Here is a 22,206-nt window from a genome sequence, read left to right on the forward strand (position 1 = left end):
TTTAATCATTTAGTGCATTTTGGTGGTTATTAGAAAAAGTAATTTATATCAGATTTAATTATAGATTACGATTGTATATTGTAATTCTGATTGTATGATGCCTCAAACTCAAAAAACACTGACTTTTTTGTAACCTTGCCTAAAGGGACTCCTTTTAATAACATATTTTAATTATTAAATTTTAAGGTTAGTTATTAGGTATATTAGAATTACTATTCTGTAACATTATTACATTGTATAAATTGATTTCTTAATATAATAATTTATTTCTCAAATTATGTATATAATCATTTCTTGAACACCTTATGCATGCTTCAATACAATTTCATTTAGTTTTTATTATTCGATTTGAAGCATAGAATTTTGTTGCATCAGGCAATTTTCAAAGCCATAAATATGTAATATATAACATTATGTAAAATCGTACAATGTTGTATATACTTTGATAGCGTGAACTAAGGTAGCGATTTACATACGTAATACTTTTACAACAAAACCATTACCTACATATTATGAACACAATTTTATAACTACCTTCCAATAAAATAATTATTTTTGACTACCTTTTTAAAAGAAGAATGTTTATTACGAAATTTACTTTTATACTATTTTTGTAAATACATAGATGTTTATTAGATACTTGTGATTAGTTTGTTAACGTATACAAATATTCCACTAGATGTCAAATCTAACAACATAGAAAGTACAAGTCGTCAAATCCGCGCATCGGTGCGAAATGTCGTTGATCGCTTCTGCATTGTGCAGGGATAAATATTTTTATCTGTATTTGTGTATTTTCCTTTCATATATTTTATACTTTCAAAAGTCACTTAATCAAGACAATTTATTATTACATGATTTTTCGCTGGAATTAGATATTTATTCATGCTTATTTTGTAAGTGCTGAATTTATAAAAATCAATATAAGTTATATAAATTAATATAAATTATCCGTTCGTCCGTAGTGTATATTATATACTACACACTAATGTATATATATTAGTGTGTAGTTAAACGTGGGGAACAAAATTGAAATACGAACAAAAACAAATTGATAAACTCATGTGACCTGTATCGTAATATTTAGAGGATATATATTTATATATTACAGTAATGATTGTCTACAATGGCTTGATAATTAGTTTGGTGGGCAATCGATAAACTTGGGCAGATATTACTTAATTACTAAATAATACTTAAAAACTGAAAAAAGGAGGAGTAAAAATATGCCTTAATCCGCCTGCTATGAAAATCGAATCTCCTGCTTAATCTACTACTGAACAAATCTTTACCGTTTCACAAATTTAGCTAATTTGTAACCAGCAGTTTGTCTGTGTAGCATATTTATATCAGAGCCTATTTTTTAATTTGCAGTGTATTATTATTAATATATTAATATATAAAACAGTTTTATGCGAAATATTAAATAGTATAACACTGTAAGTCCAATGACTATATGATCTTTACTTTGGCTTTCAGAGAGGTACTAAACAGGTAAAAAAAGAGTTCGTTTGCCTCGGTGTTAATAAATTATTAATTAGAAAAACCAACTCTAATGTTAACGACGTTAATAATATGAACCTTTATTTAATATAAGCATTAAAGTTGAAACAATAGTTTTTATACATTTTAAGGGATCTAGGTTGTTTGAAACCCCACTAGCTCCTCAGGGGCAAGTAAACGCCTTTTCGTAACTGATTTGTAGTGAGTATAACGCGAAGGATGCGATATATTTTTAATATTCGATGTGACCAAAGACACAGGGATATGCCAAAATCGTTACGTAATGTTACAATGTGAACGATTTTAAGAAATAAATCTAAAAAATATAAAACGAATTCAGTCAAAATCTGTTATAACGACATTAAATAAATTCCTTTGACTCGTACTACTCGTATTTGGTCGTAAAAACCGATAGTCATAATAGCCTATGACGTTCTTATTATGTACCTAATACATAGTATTCAGCTTGAACATTTGATTTTGGTTTGGCATGTGTTTCTAAATGATGTCGTTGTAAACGGTTTTAACTGTATTTTTATTACTTTATAATCATTAAGTTTTCATCGATAGCAAATGAAATAAATTTATTTTCATTCAAAGCTAACTAATATATAGTTACATTTCACAATACATATTGTTAATTTTATATAACGCGTTATTTTGTAATATTTATAATACATAATGATATTAGCAAGTTGAAAACACAAACCATATAAATATTATCATAAAATTTTTCCATATACAAAAAAATTGGCCGTTAGCTAACTAGCAAAGGTGATTTATTATCTGTGAAAGATAATAAACAATGGGGATCGTTACAGTATATTTAATAGCTAGCAATAAAACATATAAAAATATATATTAAAAGTAATAAACGAATATCCTATTTTGTAAGTAATAATGTTTTCTAAACACTCTCCCATAACACGTGTATTGTTTCAGTGTACAAAGCTTCAACCATAAGATCACCGTAATGGAATTATCACAAAGAATACGAACTCCTTGGTGTTACAAAAAATATAAATCCTTTTTAGTAAAAAAAAAACATTTAACTTTGAAAATGGAATTGAGTTTAATACATACCGGGGTCGTGCTTACGAACGTAGTGTTCGGCGGAAGGCATGAGTAACGTGTTTCGCCCACTGGTTGCGCGCGGAAACTGTCAAACGTTTCGGCGGGATCCAAAGACACGGCCAGTGATGTACCATGAAGATTAGTAACTTTTGACCTATCTTATCGATAAGTGGATGTCATACTGACTTTGTATTTCTTTGATAAAAATGTATTCCATACGAATTTATAATGTATTAATTAAATGTTCTGTTATTGTGTTTGTTGTTTTTAGAAGTGTTATCTGCTTAAGATATTTAAAAAAATCACCTGTAATGTTAACAAAATATCGTTTTTAACTGTATTTTTCAGACATTACACTCGTATTAAATGTATAAGTTTTATAATTTCATATTTTTATAATTTATTCAATAATAAATTAAGAGACCACGTAATCCTATATCTGTTATATAGGATTACGTGTTGTTACGTATTGTAAAAAAATAAAAATTATTTGATAAAATGAAAAAAAAAAACAATTACAATCCAGTTGCAGAGTGGTTGCCTGGAAGAGATCGCTCGAAAGCGATAAGGCCGCCAGTTGCTTTCCTTATCGTTTAACTATGTTCAATTTTTATATTATAATGTAACGAAGAGTTAATAAATAATAAATGAATAAAATCCATCCATAGTACACCGATTACCTCAATCTGTTTTCGGCTGCACTTATCCCTCTAAAAGCATTTAATGGCGGTTTTCATTCGCCGTTTATTTGGGGTTATATTGGGTTTCTAATTTCCCGGGCGAGAAAAATATCGTATCACCTCATCCCTAGCGCACTGCGCCTGCGTATAAGCGCGCTAAGCGATCGCTGGGTAGACTTAGTACGTTGATTGATTCACCAAGTTGTGCGCAGGTTAACTCTCGAGGCACGTGCCTTAACCAACCTCAAAGGACCCTCGCGCCCTTCCCTTCACTTAGTAAAGTGGTCTTCAAAAAGGATTTGTGTCTAAAACAGAGATCTTTCTATTCTGGTTGACCTTCTCTGGGCACTGAGAAGCGTGTCATTTGTTTTGAAACAGGACACCGAGAGCACGTGCGTTGTTTACAGCTTCAATAAAATTGAAGTAATATATGAAAAGATTTAGGTTTAATTTAGGATTTTCGTTGAAAAGTAAAAATCCTGGCTCAAATAATGGCAAGAAAACTGGAAAATAGGGATTTTGTCATACATATATCTGAGATGTTTGATTATATTCTTGCTTATTACTAAAGACGAAACTTGCTACATAATTGGGGGTCTACTTGTCGAATTCTGAATCGATATCGACGGCGATAACAAAACGTTACATTCGTAACCATTATAGATAATGAAACCGCAGCTTTTACGACAATAATACAATACGAGAAGTACAAAGGGAATTTGTAACAGAATCCACTTTGATACTAGTGTTACTATCAACAGTGATAGTTATCTAACATTTGGAATTAGATTATAATTATACAATTTGCCTTATTCAAGCCTTTAAATTTTATGTTACCAAAACCGTACCCTAAAATATATTAAGATTAATAAAATATAATTGAAGCATTGTTTGCGTCCCCTCGTTCTTAAGCCTTATCGATGTTTTGTTAAAACCTGGATTTGTCAAAACAGAAGGAATCAGTAACAAACAAACCAATAAAAACCGATAAGTCATAAAACTTAGCGACTTACGCCATTATTATGAGATTGTAAAAGTTTTTAAATAATTATAATAGTAAAATAGAATAACTCTCTCTTTATTACTCGTATTTTTTTGTTTAACTTTGTTAATTGGTTCTATTTATTTTAGTTCGTACTTTACGGTTGTCGATGTTTAATTGCTAATGTTACCTTGGCATCTAGTTCTCATTTTTTCAAATATATTGACCTTACTGAATTACGACACTGGTGTAGTTTTACATTCTTCCTTGTACTTCAACAGAGTTAGCAGGTGGGGTAGACGGGACCCATTTTCTTTTTTCAATTTGTTTGTCCTTAACTATTAGTTCGTTATATTGAGGCCAGTTTTCCATTAGAATTCTGAAGAATTTTTAGAACTTTTCACTTGATTAAAACTTATTTTAAATAATAATTGGGTATTTTTATTTAGTTATAATGTATGTATATATTTTGTTTTTCTGATATCAGGCTATAAATTAATAAAAAAATCAATAGCTCATGATTTTACCTAATTTCGTTATAAATATTATGTCTAATATTTATAATAATTAAGCCAATTCTTCTTCTTATCGGTTACGCTCTTGACAGAGTAATAGCTATGTAGCAGAAGTAGATGTTATGCGCGTTCCCCCATCGTTGCCTATTATTATGATACAAATGCATAACCTTAGTTTTTACAAACCCAATAATTTATTTATTTACAAAAGCCTGCCGATACTACCACACTCATACGATACATAATAAGAATAAAATAAAATATTGAATGTGACAATGCACTTAATAGACAAAAATAATAAACAAGAAGGAAAAAAGACATCTAAGTGTGAGCGGCTATGGTTATCCAGACCTAGCTAGTTTATCAGAATGCTCAATCTAGATGTCGGTGTGTTGGACAAAACGCCTTCAAAAAGAAAAGGATGAGATGAGGGACAAATGGGATGAGATTCCAGGGGTATCTAGTACTAAGATCTCTTCCAAACGCTTCCAAAGTTCCCTTGCTTGGTATTTTTTAAAAAATCACACCATTAGCTATTTTTAATCAATAAATAAAACAGTGTAATTTTTTTGGCTCGCTCGGTTCCGAATATTCAGCACCCGACGTGCTGTATGCCGACCACTCGAAACCGTAAAATGTTTTTTTTTAATAAATATTATAATATACATTCATACATATTTTCAAACATTCATAATTACTTAATCAAATTCGTCATAATAAGTTTTTATTTCTGTATATAACTTTGTATGCATTGTTTAAGCATTCAATGTGGTAATAGGTTTTAAAATACTTAAATTAGTTTTTATTTAGTTTTAAATATCCAAAGTAATGGTAAATGATGTGTCTTTGACTCGGGTGAACAATTTCATATACTCGGAAGAAACCGTGAATTTCAGCTTGTCGAGATATAAAATGAAATATCCTGTAGTAGCAAAATCTAAGGAAGTTTGTGAATAGGTCTTGATGGAGTTGAATACAAGATAATTCCACGGGTTCACATAGCAAAAACGTAGAGAATTGTTCATTCCATATTTCATATTCTCTTCGCGAAAGCAAAATTGCAACTAAATAAATATCTATGTGTAATAATAGATGGAAAGTTTTCATTTCATTTTTTAGTCAGTCTATTCTGTTCTTAGAGCAGTGTTGGCCTTGTGGCTCCAGCATGCGACTCTCATACCTGAGGTCGTAGGTTCGCTCCCCGGCTTTGCACCAATGGACTTTCTTTCTATGTGCGCATTTAACATTTGCTCGAACGGTGAAGGAAAACATCGTGAGGAAACCGACAAATCACGGCCCTAGAGGCTGATCACCTACTTGCCTATTAGATTTAAACATTGATCATGAAACAGATTCAGAAATCTGAGGCCAAGACCTAAAGAGGTTGCAGTGCTCCTGATTTATTTATTTATTATTATTCTGTTCTTAGACAAAGTATATCCATTTATAGGGGACATATATACAATACGGGAAATATTATTCCTTAACTAGAAAAAAGAATCCGTGAAGAAGATCCCAAGTGGGCTCCAAGTAGCTGATTAGAAAGCTGTTGCTTGTGTGATTGTAAAATACATTGAGTTCAATTAAAACTTGTGGTTATAAAATATATGGAGACTGAAACCTACTTCAGAGTAGCTAAACATTTTCGCGATCACAGCTAGAAGAAGAGAACGAATTTTGCAGATTTATAAAACAGTATTTAATTGCACACGAACAATATAATATGTTTTAAAATTTAGAAACTATTTAAATTTAAACATTCATGTTCGTAATAACATCTATAACGGGAACCTCGGAAGTAATTGGACAAACGAACTCTACTTCTTGATACGACAGGCATAGTGAAGAATTGCAGCGGACGCGTAGGGCATATCAGAGTGAAAGGTAAAAGAAACATTTCAAAAACAGAGTGTCTTCCCTTACATGTAAGCAGTGTAGGTACGTACCATAAGTTTCCGTATTAATAAAATTTTAAGGCCAAGTGAGGCATTATGTGACATCAATTCATTTGTTCTTAGTATAAGTTTCAACAGATATATATATTGATATCTGTCGGGCTTTACGAAGAGTAAATACCCAGTTATTTGTTCGTCTTGTCTAACAGAACCTACTTTTCGAATTAAAATGTTGGAGCCAGTCTTTATACATGATTTTAGCAAGTGAATGAATCGGCTATATACAAATAATTCAATTTCTCAAAGTTATAGATATCTATTAAAAAATTGCCTAAAGGAGCTAGTTATGGGCTAGTTAATTATTTTTCAATTTTCTTTCTATTATTGTTGTTCTATAAACACGTAATAACATTATATAACTTATATTCATTATTCTCATTCATCAAGTCTCTACTTGCATTAATATTAGGTATGACTTTTCTACGAATGGGAAAATTTCTTTTTATATCAATCCAGAATTATACCGAAGAAAACCCCAACTGAAACTAACAACAAAAATAATAAAGTCTTTGAAATTACTGCGGACTGGCAAATAGTCAACAATTTGCCAGAGAAAATAAATTATATACCGGTTTTTAACTAATTTGACTTTGATGTAATTAAATTATAATAAAAATGGCAGCATGCAGGCAGGTATTAAGATACTTAATGTCGCCGTGTCGTTTAGAGCAGGCCATGTCATCAAAAACTAACCATAATTTTAAGTCTAAAGGGTTGAGGACTGGGCCACTCGTCAACTCTTTTCAATTTCGGAATGTTAGGTTAGCTTAGGTACCAACGTATATTTAAAAATTGTATTGCTGAGTGGTTTAACAACATGATCGAAGAATGTATCTTGATTCACTTTGGCTAAACTTAGAACAGCTCCTTTAGAACTGTGAGCGTACACTTTATCATTTTGTTCCATTACAAAAAGTATTTAATGGGTAAAGAAGATATTCCTTTTCTTTTCACTTGCGTATCGCTACAGAAAGCGTTTTGATCGATCTACTCTCTTTAATTGTAAAGATTGATTTACGGCATGCCCTGTATAACGTCGTTAAACACCGAGCTTCAAGTCTTGTTTTATAATACCCGATATTATCCTACGGTTCTTCGTTTCTCGCCGTAAGATGTTTTGCTTCCTAATGGAGATCGAAAAATTCTGATTTTAAGTTTTAACTGCATTAACAGCCATTGTAGTTCTAATAGCACGGGGCCGCTCTGATCTTTTCTATTTTCGACAGACGAAGTGTTGTTGTCTGTTGATCCGGCTATTAGCCGCTTTTCAAGCGTCTGGAATATGACCGACGGCTCTATACCTACTCTGTGCAAGGCGATCACTGCAGTCCTATTTTCTTGAACACAAAATAATATGTGATAGTGCGCAAAATTGAAAGACGTTTTTGAAATATTACGTGTTCCAAATTCAAAATAATTAAGTGTGTAACTGTGTTTAAGGCCAGACAAGGCTAAGACTAAACTAAGGCCAGGACTATTAATGCCAAAGAGAATGCTTAATGTTCTTCTTACTGCCTCCAGCTTCACAGCTAGAGAAAACGGCTACAAGCCACAACAGTAATGGGAAAATGGAATATTACTCGTCGTGACGATGATAAATAATGTTTTATGACATGTATCTCATTTATAATTTCTACTATACATAAACATGTAGAATCTGTGTTTTTGACATTTTACTCTAGAGTCTATACCAGTGATTCCCAAAGTGGTCTATATCGACCCCTAGGAGTCTATGACAACCTGTAAGGGGTCTACGTCAGCGAAAAAAATTTGGGGGTCCATGAAATGAAAATAGCGGTCCACGATAGTGGAGTCAATCTCAACACATGCCTAATAAATAGTAATAAACCTAATAAAAGATATACATTATATTTTGTACTAAACATAAGTACCTATGTAGTAAAAAAAATATTATGTATGTTTATAAAATTGTGTAAGTTGTAGGATGTTGATATTCGCTTTGTGGTTGCAATACATTTTGAACTTGTAAAAACCAAAAACATATATTTAATTAATAAATGTATAAATTAACATGTGTTTTTACTTTAAGTTTGTAATACTAAACTTCACTACAGTTAGTTCACAGGAAATCAATTTCAGGTAAGTAGTAGTAGTATCCGTCTACCCAACACGGAAAAACATGGCAAGGGGTCTACGGCACAAAAATGTTTGGGAAACTCTGGTCTAGACAAACGGCAAGAATTTGAATATAAAATGTGCAAAATTATTTATATTACAATATGATGAAAATTTGTTTCAGAGAATTATTTCCAAACGTAATGGTTTACGTTTTTGTGACATAACTACTGTTCCTTTTATGAGTCTTGGTAACGTGCTATTAGAGTTTATCATAGTTTTTAACATAAACCTAAAATAAGTCGTTGTATTAGGCCCAAATTCTGTAAATAAAGGGAAATACAGAATAAATAGACTTTTCCGTGCAATATCAGAACCATAATCTGATGATTACACAATCATAGATTGCACTGATTACACAAGCTTGGACAGTGACGACAGGTGGAAAATCCTCCAAAGATGCTTCGAAACCGTCATGCGCTATAAAGAAGAGGCGGAGAGGGCCAGGGATCCCGCATCCCATCTCATACTTATAATTACAATACACTGAAGCAAACTATTACAATGGTTTTGTAACTGAATGATTTTTACAAGTAATAATATTACCGAAACGTGAAACCTGTCAAATACACATGTAGAGAACGAACAATAAGAGATATTGAACGCGTATGCCATTGTTTAATATGAACGCTAAGAGGTTTATTTAATAAACGGAAAATAACGTTTTGTATTTTACCTTTCAGCTTTGATGCTATTGTAAGCTGTTGAATTGTTTATAACTTTATATTGTAAATAATAGGAGAAGGGAGCAGGGTTGGACTAGTGATCTCAGCGCATAACTCTCATCCTGGGGTTGTAGTTTCGATCCCGGTTGTACACCGTAAACGATATGTTTATGTGCGTATTTAACACTCTCTCGTTTGGTGAAGGAAAACATCGGGAGGAAACCATGCCTTAGACCCAAAAAAGGGGCACAGGCACAAAACTTTGAGCACCTGCTTGCCTATAAGATGATTGACTAGTATTGTTGAAAATTAAGTCAACATAATTACTTACTAGATACTATTTTTGTAGATGACTAGATTACTTATTATATATAATGGTATGGTAAAAAATAGGGATACTGTAATATATCAAAATGTCAATTAAAAACAAGACAGCGCGTATGTTTCTTATATATTGAATGGGTAAAAGTTTAAAATTCAGAATAGTATATATAATATATTCAGGATAGTTTAAATAATACATACAATTTAAAAATTGATCGTGAAACAGATTCAGAAATCTGAGGCCAAGACCTACATAGGTTGTAGTGCCTCTGACTTATTATTTATTTGGTCGTCGAAAAATAATATATTATAGTCTCGCGAAACGGTCTATCGTTTAGGTATTTAGAAATGCAATCATTCTTGAATAACGAGAACTGAGTTAATGGTCAATATCACCAAATATAACTTTCTTAAATAGAAAACGAAAATACTACACTTAAGCCTCCGATACGCCGTCCACGCCTGCAAGCATAAAATTAAATTCATTGCAATATATTCTACGTGGACGAACACACCGGAAATCAGCGTTTAATATTAACACGGAATCATTCAGGCAATGAAATGAAAGTATTCTGTGTTTCTTTACTATTAAGTTTTAAAGCTATAGAAATAAAAAAACAGGTTTGTAATAATTTAATCGGTAGAAAACCCCACGTGGTTGGTAACAGAACATATTTTGTGTAATCGAAGTATATTTCATAGAAAATTATAAGTACATAAAAAATAGGACTTGCGGTATCACTTAACATCAGGTGATGTCCAGGTGATGCTTCCTGCCCGTGTTCTATAAAAAAAAACTTGCAAAAAATTGTTTTTCGGTGTTAGGTTAATTTACATTTTATTAGATGCTACGTTAGTCGCAATAGCATTGATTTATTACACAAATCCTTTAAACACAAAATGGACGAATAACCGAAACTACACATTTAATGCAATAAATAATTATTAATATAAATAATAATTATCTTATCAGAAACAAACTAAAAATATCTGATTATTACAACTGAGAAAGAATAAATAAAAACTCTTATTGCAAAAATGTATTGATAGCTCTGAGAACCTGTGGGTAAGATAGAGGGAGGGTTGAATTACCGGGGAAAATTAAAAGCTAACATACACATACTAGGATTAGCACATTTGGAACCAAGAACGATTCTATCAAAGACACTACACAATATGTAACTTAGAGAATCTTGAATATTCTAGTCTTTAATTAAATTATTGTACATATGTATCAATTCTTAAAACACACTCGCGCATTGGGTGTCCATGGGCGGTGGTACACGTCCTAGCTTAGCTCATATGCCCTCTGTTCTAATAAATAAAGGTGTGGAGACAATTTATTTTATATTTTATTCCAATTAAAAATTCAATACACAAGCTATTGAAGTCCAATCTAAAGAAATCCAATAAGCTACAGAATTTATATTAAATTTCCTTATTTATGTAAAATTTTAAATTGGATGAATAATGTGACACTTTTCCTATATTCTATTCATTTTCTCAAACCATCATCCAAAGATAGGATTATAGGATGGATATGGATAGCGCAAAATTAAATTCCTGTCAGAGTTCGCATTTTCGCATCGCATTCGAATTGACGTATATCGTTTTGTGCAATATTTGCCACCGTCAAAGCAATAGGAAAGCTCTATTTCGGTTTATAGAACTTTATTTCTCTTCACAATCTTAGTCATGAAGACTTTTATATATAACTTTCCAAACATTTATATGATTTCCAGCGCACAAATATACAGTTAAGTATTTATTTACAATTTTCTATACCAACATAGTGTTAATATTAAATAAAAATCGATTTAAAGAAATGTTCCGTCCCTGTGGCATTGTACCTTTGACGCTGACAATATTTCCTCACTGTATTGCGATACTTATACGTTGTACCAGTATTATCTACCAGGCGCTCACTTCAATATTTAATTAGCGCCTGTGAATTTGCACCCGACTGTGACAATCTTATACTTTTTAAAATTCCATTTCCAAGGTGAGTATTACGTTTCATAACGCCATTCAATCTAATTATCACAAAATGATTAAACTGACACGTAATGATGACGTAATGACATAATCAATTTGCAAAATAAATTTTCATCAAATCATCAAAAATTAGTACAAGTATCCTTATATAGTTTAATCATTCATTACAATTGTTTAAAAACTGGCTCAGAATAAATGTTATAAGTCTTGAAAATTTACTGTACAGATTAAAAATACTGTAATAAGTTCTTAATTTTTCATAATATATGATTTTCTCGAGTGGAATCGGATGGAGGAGGCTTATATTCAACGGTGGACAAACCAAAACCTAACAAGCAAATGATTATTCCTAAATATTAAAGTGTATTTTTTTCAATTCAAAATCAATCAAACTTATAAACTGTTTATTAATTAAGTTTTTAGAAATAAAGGCTATTATCTCCAAATTTAATTATATATATCTTCAGTTAAACTAAATACTGATGACTTACTCGCCCAATTAGATTGATTGACTATGCATTTGCTTATAAATAAATAAAGAGACCAGATGACCTAGTGGCTTTATCGTGCGACTCTCATCTCTGAGGTCATAGTTGTATGCTGTAGTGTGCTAGTTATGCACCAATGAAGTTACTGTTGATGCGCATTAAACCACTGCTCACTGATACTCACTTTTTAATATAAGCATATTGTAGTAAGTTACGCACGTTAATCCCTCTCCAAACCGTTATCGATTAAATAGACTGCAAGATATTAAAATACTGCGATCTACCTCGAGGAATGCAGATTATTTTTTATCTCCAGCGACGCGGGCCGAAGCTATTAAAGAAATACACTGTTGAGAAAACTTGGCAAGCATTCAGATAAAAAGCCTTATTATAATACGATTTATGATTATGTTCTTTTATAAAAAGTATTTTAATAATAGCACTAATTTATTGCTTAAGATGGTATTAATTTGGCAAAAGGTTCCGGTTTTAGTATTTTATAATTTAATAGAATCTAATCCTTAAATAATTGTACATATAAATGTTTTATCTCTCATTAATGTTGTATATGGAATGGATAAAACAAAGAACATATAATCAATGTTATCTCAAATCAATATTCAATTATCAATGTATTTTCTCAATTTTCAATTGTAAATGTATAATTTCATAATCTATTTCAAAATGAATCGCAAAATAGTTTGGTAAGCGTAAAATTTAAAGATGACTGGATCATATTTTTTTATTGTTGTGACTATGATTGAGGTTTTTATGAATATAAGATTTGTTAATTTTAGTACTCAGGTTTTATTCTGAAAATTCGAACAGTCTATGGTGTAGAAAAATATTCCAGATGTTGGTATGTTACTATTAAATGAAGAAGGCTATGTAAAACAAATATAATTATTGGCTGTGTAAAATAATTTTCTGGGTCAGACCGTATAATATAATTTATAAAATGGTAAAATTGTAATAATTTCATCGACTATATTTCCACAGTAAAACTAAGTGCAAGAAATAAATGTAATATTTAACTGTTTAATAGCAATGCATTTTAAAGAATTTTGTTCATCATGTTCTTTATTTTTATCGAATTAATTATTATAAAATAATTAATATAACGCATTTCCACACATGTAAAAAAAGTCTCAAGATAAATTATAACATTTTCAGATAAAGATATACGCGACTGTTTCTTGCCGATTGCAATGCTACGCGCTGCACAAGAAATGCGTACCGTTCGCAAGCTCACGATCACTATTTTCTTCAGCTTCCTATTTCTTTCATTTAATGTATTTGTTTATACTAATAGTTTATGGATACTTAATAATAATTGAAAAAAATTCTGGTTAGTTTATGCATTCTCAATTGCAGTGTAATAAAACGATTAATGAAACAACTTCTGTTTTTTATGTTTATTTAATTTCAAATTAACAATTAAAATAAAAAGCATATCGACAAGCTATATTATGATCATGATTATGGAAAACATCAATATATATTATACATGTCCGAGCAATGACTCTACTGTCAGCTGCCAGTGTCAAATGTCAAATGTCATAGAAGCTCTATATAATATGAAGAACATCAAAATACAAAATAACACTATTGTTTCTTTTGTTTTGCTCGTATTTTTTGGTCAATAATTTAAAGACTTTTCAATAGAATATTATTATTAAAAGTTATTTGAAATCTCACTCTTGAGTCTTGACATCTACGACTGCCGTTTGACTGTATTCAAGTCAGGTTCGGTCACGGAACGAGTACACCAACTGTGACGTAACTTATTTATCGCAAATTCGGGTTACTATAGATACAGGGGCTGGCTGGTACGGCCCTTTTCCGGCCAAAACAACCTCAGCTGACCTGTTAAAGGCCTTCGGGTCAAGAGCGAGATTCAATTAAAATACGGCTCTTAGTTCATTTGTGCGATCGAACCAAATAGAAACCATTACAAAGAAACTGTAATATCGACATTAAACGGTGGATGCTAACAAAATAATTTTCGACGTCATTTATTTAGTTAAGTATCACCAGGTCTTGTTTCTGTTAAAATTCAGGTCGAGTTTTCTAGTCATGATTAAGTTTCTCGTCAATACAATTCATTTGACTTTCTACCTTTTTTATATATATGTAATAGGGGGAATAGCAAACGAGCCTGCGAGACTCCCAAAAAGGGCAGTCATCGCAGCCCATATACAACCATTTTTAGTGGCTGAGTTGCCGGCCATTGAGGGAGGAATACGCTCAAATTTTCAATAGTTGGAGGTCCTATCTCTCAGGGAAGACCAAGGGGGTCGATTCCAAAGTTCACAAAAGAAAATGCCTAGTGAAGCGGACTATGGAAGATTTCCAGCCATCAAGGTTTCCATTCGTAATCCCTGACCGGCTTCATTATTTATTTACTAACTTCATTCCTCGTTTCTGTGTATTATATCCATATCCTATTATTCCGTCATACATTTAACTTTTATATAATAAAAATAACTTGTAACTTATATGTCGTCAGTATATTTAAGAAACATTTTGAATTTAGAACGTGAGCGAGCTCTTAGGACGCTATGTGACGACGGATTTGTATACAAATGGTAGCACTACTTTCAGAGCATTGTTTTATGAGACAAATATAAAATCTCCAGCAAAGGAACGAACTTCACTTATATGGAACGAGGCTTTTGTTTCGTTTTAAATTCTATGCGAAATTAACGCTACTAAAATTTTATCATAGCTCTAGTTTATATTACATATTATGTCTAACCATACCTCAAAATGTAAAGGACCAATTTAGATAAATCAAGACTGTTCAATGAACTGAGACTAACTCATATAAATTTTTTTTCGATGCTACAATTTTATTTTATTTATAGAATGGTTTAGCCAAGTAAGAAATATCAATTGATCGTTTTTGGTTTGTTAGTGTAAGTTAATTAAAAAGAAATCTAAATAATAGTCTTATTGTATTATTTCTATTTATCTATTATCTTTTTCTAATAATGCATAAAAAATGATAACTCAGAAATGGTTTATTTTTTTATTGAAGAAAAAAATAGTAGTATGAAACCCATTGGAAAAAGAGGAGAATATTATAAAAATGAAATGAAAAATAATTTTTGGGCGATCTGAAGTCGGGAAGGGGAGAGGATGAGGTTTTAAGAGTAAAGTAAAGAGTAGATTTACCCGTCAAAATGTCAGCTTTAAAAAAAGTCGGTGTGCTTTCTGTTTGTTGTAATCAACTTTATGGTAAAAAAATACATAGTATATAGTAAATTCCAACAATCCAACTATTATTTTTTCTGGTTTCAAAAATTATCGACCCTGATCTATGATGCATTGATTCGTTCTAGGACCTAATGCAGCAATTTGCACTACGCAATTAATATTTTAACATACAAATATTTTGGTTATATGTGTGTTAAAATATTAAAAAAAAATCTAAAACACAGGAAGCACTAAAATAAATATTATAAATAACGGAAACGTCTGTTGGTAGGAAATGATGATAATAGAGCAATTAGCTCAAAAGGCCATGAAGTGCCTTCACGTTTCGATGCCCTTTCCCCATTTGACAGTTCGACCGTGTAAGCGTCACAGTACCTTTCACTACACGTGCTTTTTATCTTTATTGAATCACTAAAGTCATTAATAAGTTAATGAATATGAGACATTTAACCCATTGAATGCTTAAACAATGGATCTGAAATCTCAAAGCTTTTATTTAAACTTATACAAGAGAATGTTTACAAAAATATATATGTAAAAAAGTTCTCGGTTTTGTTGCACAGCTGTCCTCTTGTCCTATCCGGGCAAGTCTTTGTCACAGAGGACCGGTAACTTTTATAGTCATCAGCCCACCGCGCACATGGTCTTTCTCTCTTTCGCTTGGTATTGTAGCGAGATGTCCATTGAGTGACTTTTTTCAACCATTTTGCTCTCTGGCCTCTGAGCCGGTGTCCTGTCCATCTCCAAGCCCTTTCGCTCTGGTCATTGCATCTTCCCAGTTGGTGATCTACCGCTCCTGTCCAATGAGTAGCTTCCAAAAAACAATGTATACAAAAACTTATAATATTATACTTTCTCCAAACCGCAACGTGTGACTCAGAAGAATAAAAAAGATTACTTCTTTTAAATCGAATACATTCAAATCGAAGCTGAATGAATTTGTTATACAAAATTACTTTTAATTTCATTTCTTATTATTAATTTTTATTCATATATCTTTAGTTATTTTTAAATTTATTGCGTACGGCTATCGCTTAATTGTGATTATTTTGGGAACGACTACAATGTGCTGTGTACCTTAACTATTATTCTCATATAAATGACATTTTGTATTTTTTGAGCAATAAAGTCTTTAAACGTAATAAATAGGCGGAAACCAAAACTTTTTTTGTCGAATTTTGTTTAAGTAAATATGAATGTTTGAAAATATGTATCAATATTTATCATTATTTTTATTTAAAAAAAATCGGATCCTAGTGTTCGTCATACAGTACATTGTACATTGGGTGGCGAATGTACAATGTTCTGTATGACGAACACTTTGGTGGTGGTGGTGGTACTCGGATCCGAGAGCAGGAATAGCAATGATTTCAAGAAATTACCGGGACGCTCGCACGGATTCGCTAGGACGGCATCGCTACTATGACCCCGCTCCACTAAAATCCGTATGAAGAGCACTTAATGTGTTAATGTCACATTTGTAACATAATTTCAAAAAACTTTCGTTGTTAGTATAATTACTAGTCTCTAAATGGCAGCAGAGTATTGTTGGACTAGTGGCTTCAGCGTGTGAGTCAAATCTCTGGGGTCGTAGGTTCGAGCCCCGACTGTGCACCAATGGACTTTCTTTCTATAACATTCGCTTGGTAAAGGAAAACATCGTGAGGAAACCGCCTTGCCTCAGACCCAAAAAGTCGTCGTCGTGGCTGCTAAGTGGTAACCTACTTGCCTATTAGACTGACAAATGCTCACGAAACAGAAATCTGTATTATTAATTTTAGTAAATGTAACCTGTGGATAGACACAAATTTACACTTAAAAATGCACTTTGTTTACAATTAAAATGCTCCAATTCATTAGATGAGCTAAGTGTTTATATTTCATTAACATGTTGTTTCTTAAAAAAATACGTTTATTTTGGACATAAGATCATCATGGTATCACTTATTCCACGTCATAGTTCATTCAGGCATAGAAACCTAGGGAAACAAGATATATAGATTTTTCAACTAAAAATGAAACTCAGTACAAAACGTATTGTATATAAAGTAACGTTACAATACGGTGAAGTTTGAAACTTGCTGATACCATGTTATAATAGTACATTGAATAGTTATTTCTACAGGTTTGCGCCTCAACAATATTACTTGGTATATATGCAGACGTCTGTAGTAATTTGTGTTTTGTGAGAATTTATGTTTTACGTTTATGGAGTTTAAAATATGTAACAGATAGATTTTCAAATTTAAAATCATTTATAAATTAGGTAACACAATGTACACTTATGGACGTCTTTAAAAGAATACATATCAAATGCTTCTAATTTTGGAAAGTTTTAGTTGTATTAAATCAAGGGCGTAGATCGAACGAGAAAAATATCAATAAACTCTCCGTTACTCTTTTTAAACGCCAAGTTTTTTACAAAAAGTTTGAAAAGCATCTATTACAACATGTTCCACATGACATCTTTAATTGAGTAATTAATTTTAATTAATTTAATCTTTAATTGTCGACATCACAGGAGAATGAAGAGCTGGCAGCTACCTTGCACAAAGAATTAGTCTAGCTATTCAAAGAGGGAACGCTGCTAGTATCTTCGGAACCTTGCCTAAAGGGACTCCTTTTAATAATATTTTTTAATAATTAAATTTTAAGGTTAGTTATCAGATATATTATTATTGATAGGTTAAGAACATTCTAAATACTGTATGCTTATAACTTACTATATTGTTTATCTACATTAATTGTTACAATTTTCAGTCTTATATTGAGTAATAATAAAAATATAAATGTAAACGAAAAAAAAAACATAGATTTGTCCTTATTAGCAGTAGGCATGGTGAAATAGGGGCACGCACTTATACTATCGTGGGAAGAATACGCACATACATAATCGGAATAACTAACAAATTGAAATAAGTCTTAAATCCGAAGATAAATAAAAATATCCTCGGTACGCAACCAGGATTTTAACTGAAAACCACAAGATTGAGAGACGCCAGTAAAACATTTTCTACAGTATATGTTGCAGGCAAGCAATTCTTAAATATTTGACTATTACGGTGAACATAAATTTCACAAAAAATAAAAACAAATATTTTAAACAATTATAGTATTTTACTAGTAAGATAACACTTAAAAAGCTTAAAAAAGGTTCTGGTTTCTGGTAATATAGGCATAACAATGTTTTTTTATTGATCATACATAATTAAGTTTCAAAATAGCGTTGGTATGCTGTGTATCTCACATAGTAAAGGTATTAGAAATGGCAAACTTCGCCAAGAATACCTACAGTTCTGATTTCATTTTAATTGTAAGTTTCGTTTGTGCTTTGGATAAGCTCAACAACTTTATACGGAAGGATAAAGACAAAAGGAAGAAGAGGCTATTTGATACCTTCTTCGTTGCAGCTTTGTAGCTTATTACAAGTTTTTTAATTGTTATAAATTATACAAAGCAAAACCGTTCTGATTCCACAACTATAGAATAAAACATGTTGCTCAAGTAATCTCTTAAAGTCGAGTATGCTCTTGTACATAAGATACGGGAGTAGAATAAATAGCGAGTATTTTTCCTTATGGAAATCAATAATGTACAGTCTTCTCATTTAGAAATGGCTTGAAGTTTTCTAAGAATCACTAAAGACTCGCGCAAAATCGAATAATAGTACTCCTATAACCGTTCAGTTTAGCGTTTGAGGACTATTGAAACTCCGAGGGAAATGGTATACCAGCGGAAAATACTAAGGGCCCTTAAAAAGTCAGCGATGCGCGCTGTAAGCGGCGCACGAGAAACGAAAGAATTTTTTATACTAAACAGTCGACGAACGTAATTTTTCTAGCAAAGTTTTTTTTAAATAAGCTTATTAAGTGAAGGTTTTGCAAATTTTTAAACACGTACCAGAGCGTATTATGAAACGGGTGAGCTAATAATGGTGACAATGGACACTACTGTGTATCCTTTATTAGAGGGTGCTTTGCAGGCTTTTCAGGGGTGCAGGGTTTAAATCAGGTCATATTTAAGCAATTTCCAGAATACGTTAAAAGTAATATAAACAAGACAAATTTATTAAACAGTTGATTTTGCAAACTCTTCTAATCTTTTACTTAATTTAAAATAAAATGAAAAAAAAAGGGGAAACGAAATGCGTTAACATTTAATTAAAAAACTTAACAAATGTAAATTTGAGGCCGTATTTGTAAAGCTGCAACAGTTTTATAATTTTAAATGAAGACACATAATTTAAAAAAAAAGTGCGTGCGTACAAAGTACACAATGTCAGAAGTGAAGCATCTTCGTAAATTAATTATTACTTGGGTAATAGCCCCAACAGATGATCATATACCATTATATAATATGATCATTCCATGTATTTGTTTATCTATTTTCCAATGTTTACACTCTGTAGACGTGCTAATGATAATATAAATAAATGAAAAATATGCGCTTACATCAGACATTATGGAGACAGAATTGCCATCTAAATTTCTATTACATATATAACTACTAAACTAATACATCAACTAATAGCGTGCATGTTTTCTTAATCTCCTTTTCTCACTCTCTCTTAATCACTCTCTCCCTTTTCTTCAACAAAAGCGCTGCACATCTTCGTGAGGTTTCATTCGTAAAACATTATCCTCAAGCTCCAAGAAGTTTCACTTCAGAAACATTTTTGGTGCTCTTTGGTATTTCCGGGTCAAGTTAGCATGTAGCCCGTTATGAGAATATAATGACGAGTTTTGACGTCACAAGGGTTAGGTTTAAATGTGAACCAGTCATTGACTCTAATATGCCTGACAAGGGGTAAACTTGACATATTCTAAAATGGGTAAAGTATGGGCTGAAGTTGCTCGCTCTACTTAAAATAGTCTCACTAAATCTTTTCAAATGTTTTAGAATGCCTCATATTTCTGCGATTTGTTTCCGTTTAAAACAAGGGCGACTTACATGGAATTTACGAACGAGGTTATGATCTCTCTACAAATTCACTAGACATATATTCTTTTCTTTACTATTACTTGTCGATGCTATAGATTGATAATAACCTTTAATGCCCCGAGAACCGCACATTACAAAAATGTTTTATTTTTTTAATGTGCGGTTCTTCTCTTCGAATGTGTGTATTTGAGTGATGTATATTATTGAGTGGTTTTGTCGATGGTTTTCGATGGTAAAAAGGATTTATTTATTAATAACATAAATAAGTCTTTACGTTATCAGATTATACCAGTTAAACGGCATAACGAATAAAAATAAGTGGTTGTTGGTAAACATACGAGGTTATCATTCCACGTTATATATAAACAAGAATTATAAAAACACACAAAAATGTTGGTGTATGAAGAGCTACACTAAAGTACAGATTTTGTACTTTGCCGTACGTTGATGACTGGCAGTAAATGTAAAATTAGAAGCATTTAAATACATTAAATACCTTTATTTTGACGTTCATAAGAGTTCATTATGTTACCATAATATAACATGAATGAATGATTTTTGTTTTTTTTTGTACAAACAACGTTATTGAATTACAATTAATACAAAAAACGGAATGAAAACTTTACAATAAAAAATATACATTTTTATACCTTATAATTAATATTACATATATCTTAAATTTGTGAATATGAATCTATATAATATAATATCCAACATATTGTCAGCACCTTGTTAATTAATGGATCTCATAATTTTAACGTAATAACTCTATCTTTCTTATTATATTGCAATTAATGAAGTTTTGATAAAATTTGCTTAAAGACTTTAAATGTTTTCTTCGAAATACTATTTACTGAATTGCACAAATAGAAGAAACTAATCTTTTTTAAATTCCCTGCACTCAAACCAAGGTACATTTGAAAATCTTGAAAAATACGGAACGAATTTATCTAATGATATACGAGCTTGAAGCCGGAACAAATTTATAAGCAGAAAATCCTTTTCCTCCCAAATTCAATTACGTTACTCGAAAAAAGACCTCTGTAAATGAACTTGACTATGTTGTACGAGTGTGAATTATATTTGTCATATTAAGTGATTTATATAAAACCTCTTTTCGTTTTAAACCGTTTTGGGACATTCTTAAAAGAATGAAAAATCTTATATATAAAATTCTTGTGTCATGGTGTTTGTGGTTATACTCCTCCGAAACGGCTTTCCCGATTCTCATGAAATTTTGTGTGCATATTGGGTAGGTCTGAGAATCGGACAACATCTATTTTTCATCCCCCTAAATTTTAACGGTAAGCCACCCCTAATTTTTTTTCATATAAATACATATAACCCCTCATTTCACCCCTGTACGATCAACCCCTATTTTTTATTATGAATGATACATATGGAAAAACGACGTTTGCCATGTCTGCTAGTAATTATATATAAAGCATCTTTTACGACTTTTTTTAGGAACGGTCTTATACGAAAAGAGTATAGTTATTATTATTATTCTTAGTTTTTCCAAAGACTAAAACTTATTAATATCCAATTGACGATAATCGGGCAGTAAATGCAACTTTAAATAATTAAAAATATAGGTTATTTTATACGTTCAAATAATAAACATAAAATAAAGAATATATTCAAAACATTACATATATAATGATATAATGTTATTTTCATACATTTGTAGTCCCACATCTATTGACATTAAACCCAACAGATTTTAGTC

General features: G+C 31.4%; 1 protein-coding gene across 1 annotated transcript in view; it reads right to left on the reverse strand.

Moving 5' to 3' along the window:
- Positions 1 to 2,674, reverse strand: part of LOC111003379 (dipeptidase 1) — an 84,460-nt gene extending 81,786 nt beyond the window's left edge. Inside the window, exon 1 of the mRNA XM_022273836.2 lies at positions 2,587 to 2,674. Coding sequence (XP_022129528.2) covers positions 2,587 to 2,626 — 40 coding nt within the window. The 5' untranslated portion in view covers positions 2,627 to 2,674. The remainder of the gene's footprint in view (positions 1 to 2,586) is intronic.
- Between the last annotated feature and the right edge of the window lie 19,532 nt (positions 2,675 to 22,206).

Source organism: Pieris rapae, chromosome Z, assembly GCF_905147795.1.
Source record: "Pieris rapae chromosome Z, ilPieRapa1.1, whole genome shotgun sequence".
In the NCBI taxonomy this organism is placed as follows: Eukaryota; Metazoa; Arthropoda; class Insecta; order Lepidoptera; family Pieridae; genus Pieris; species Pieris rapae.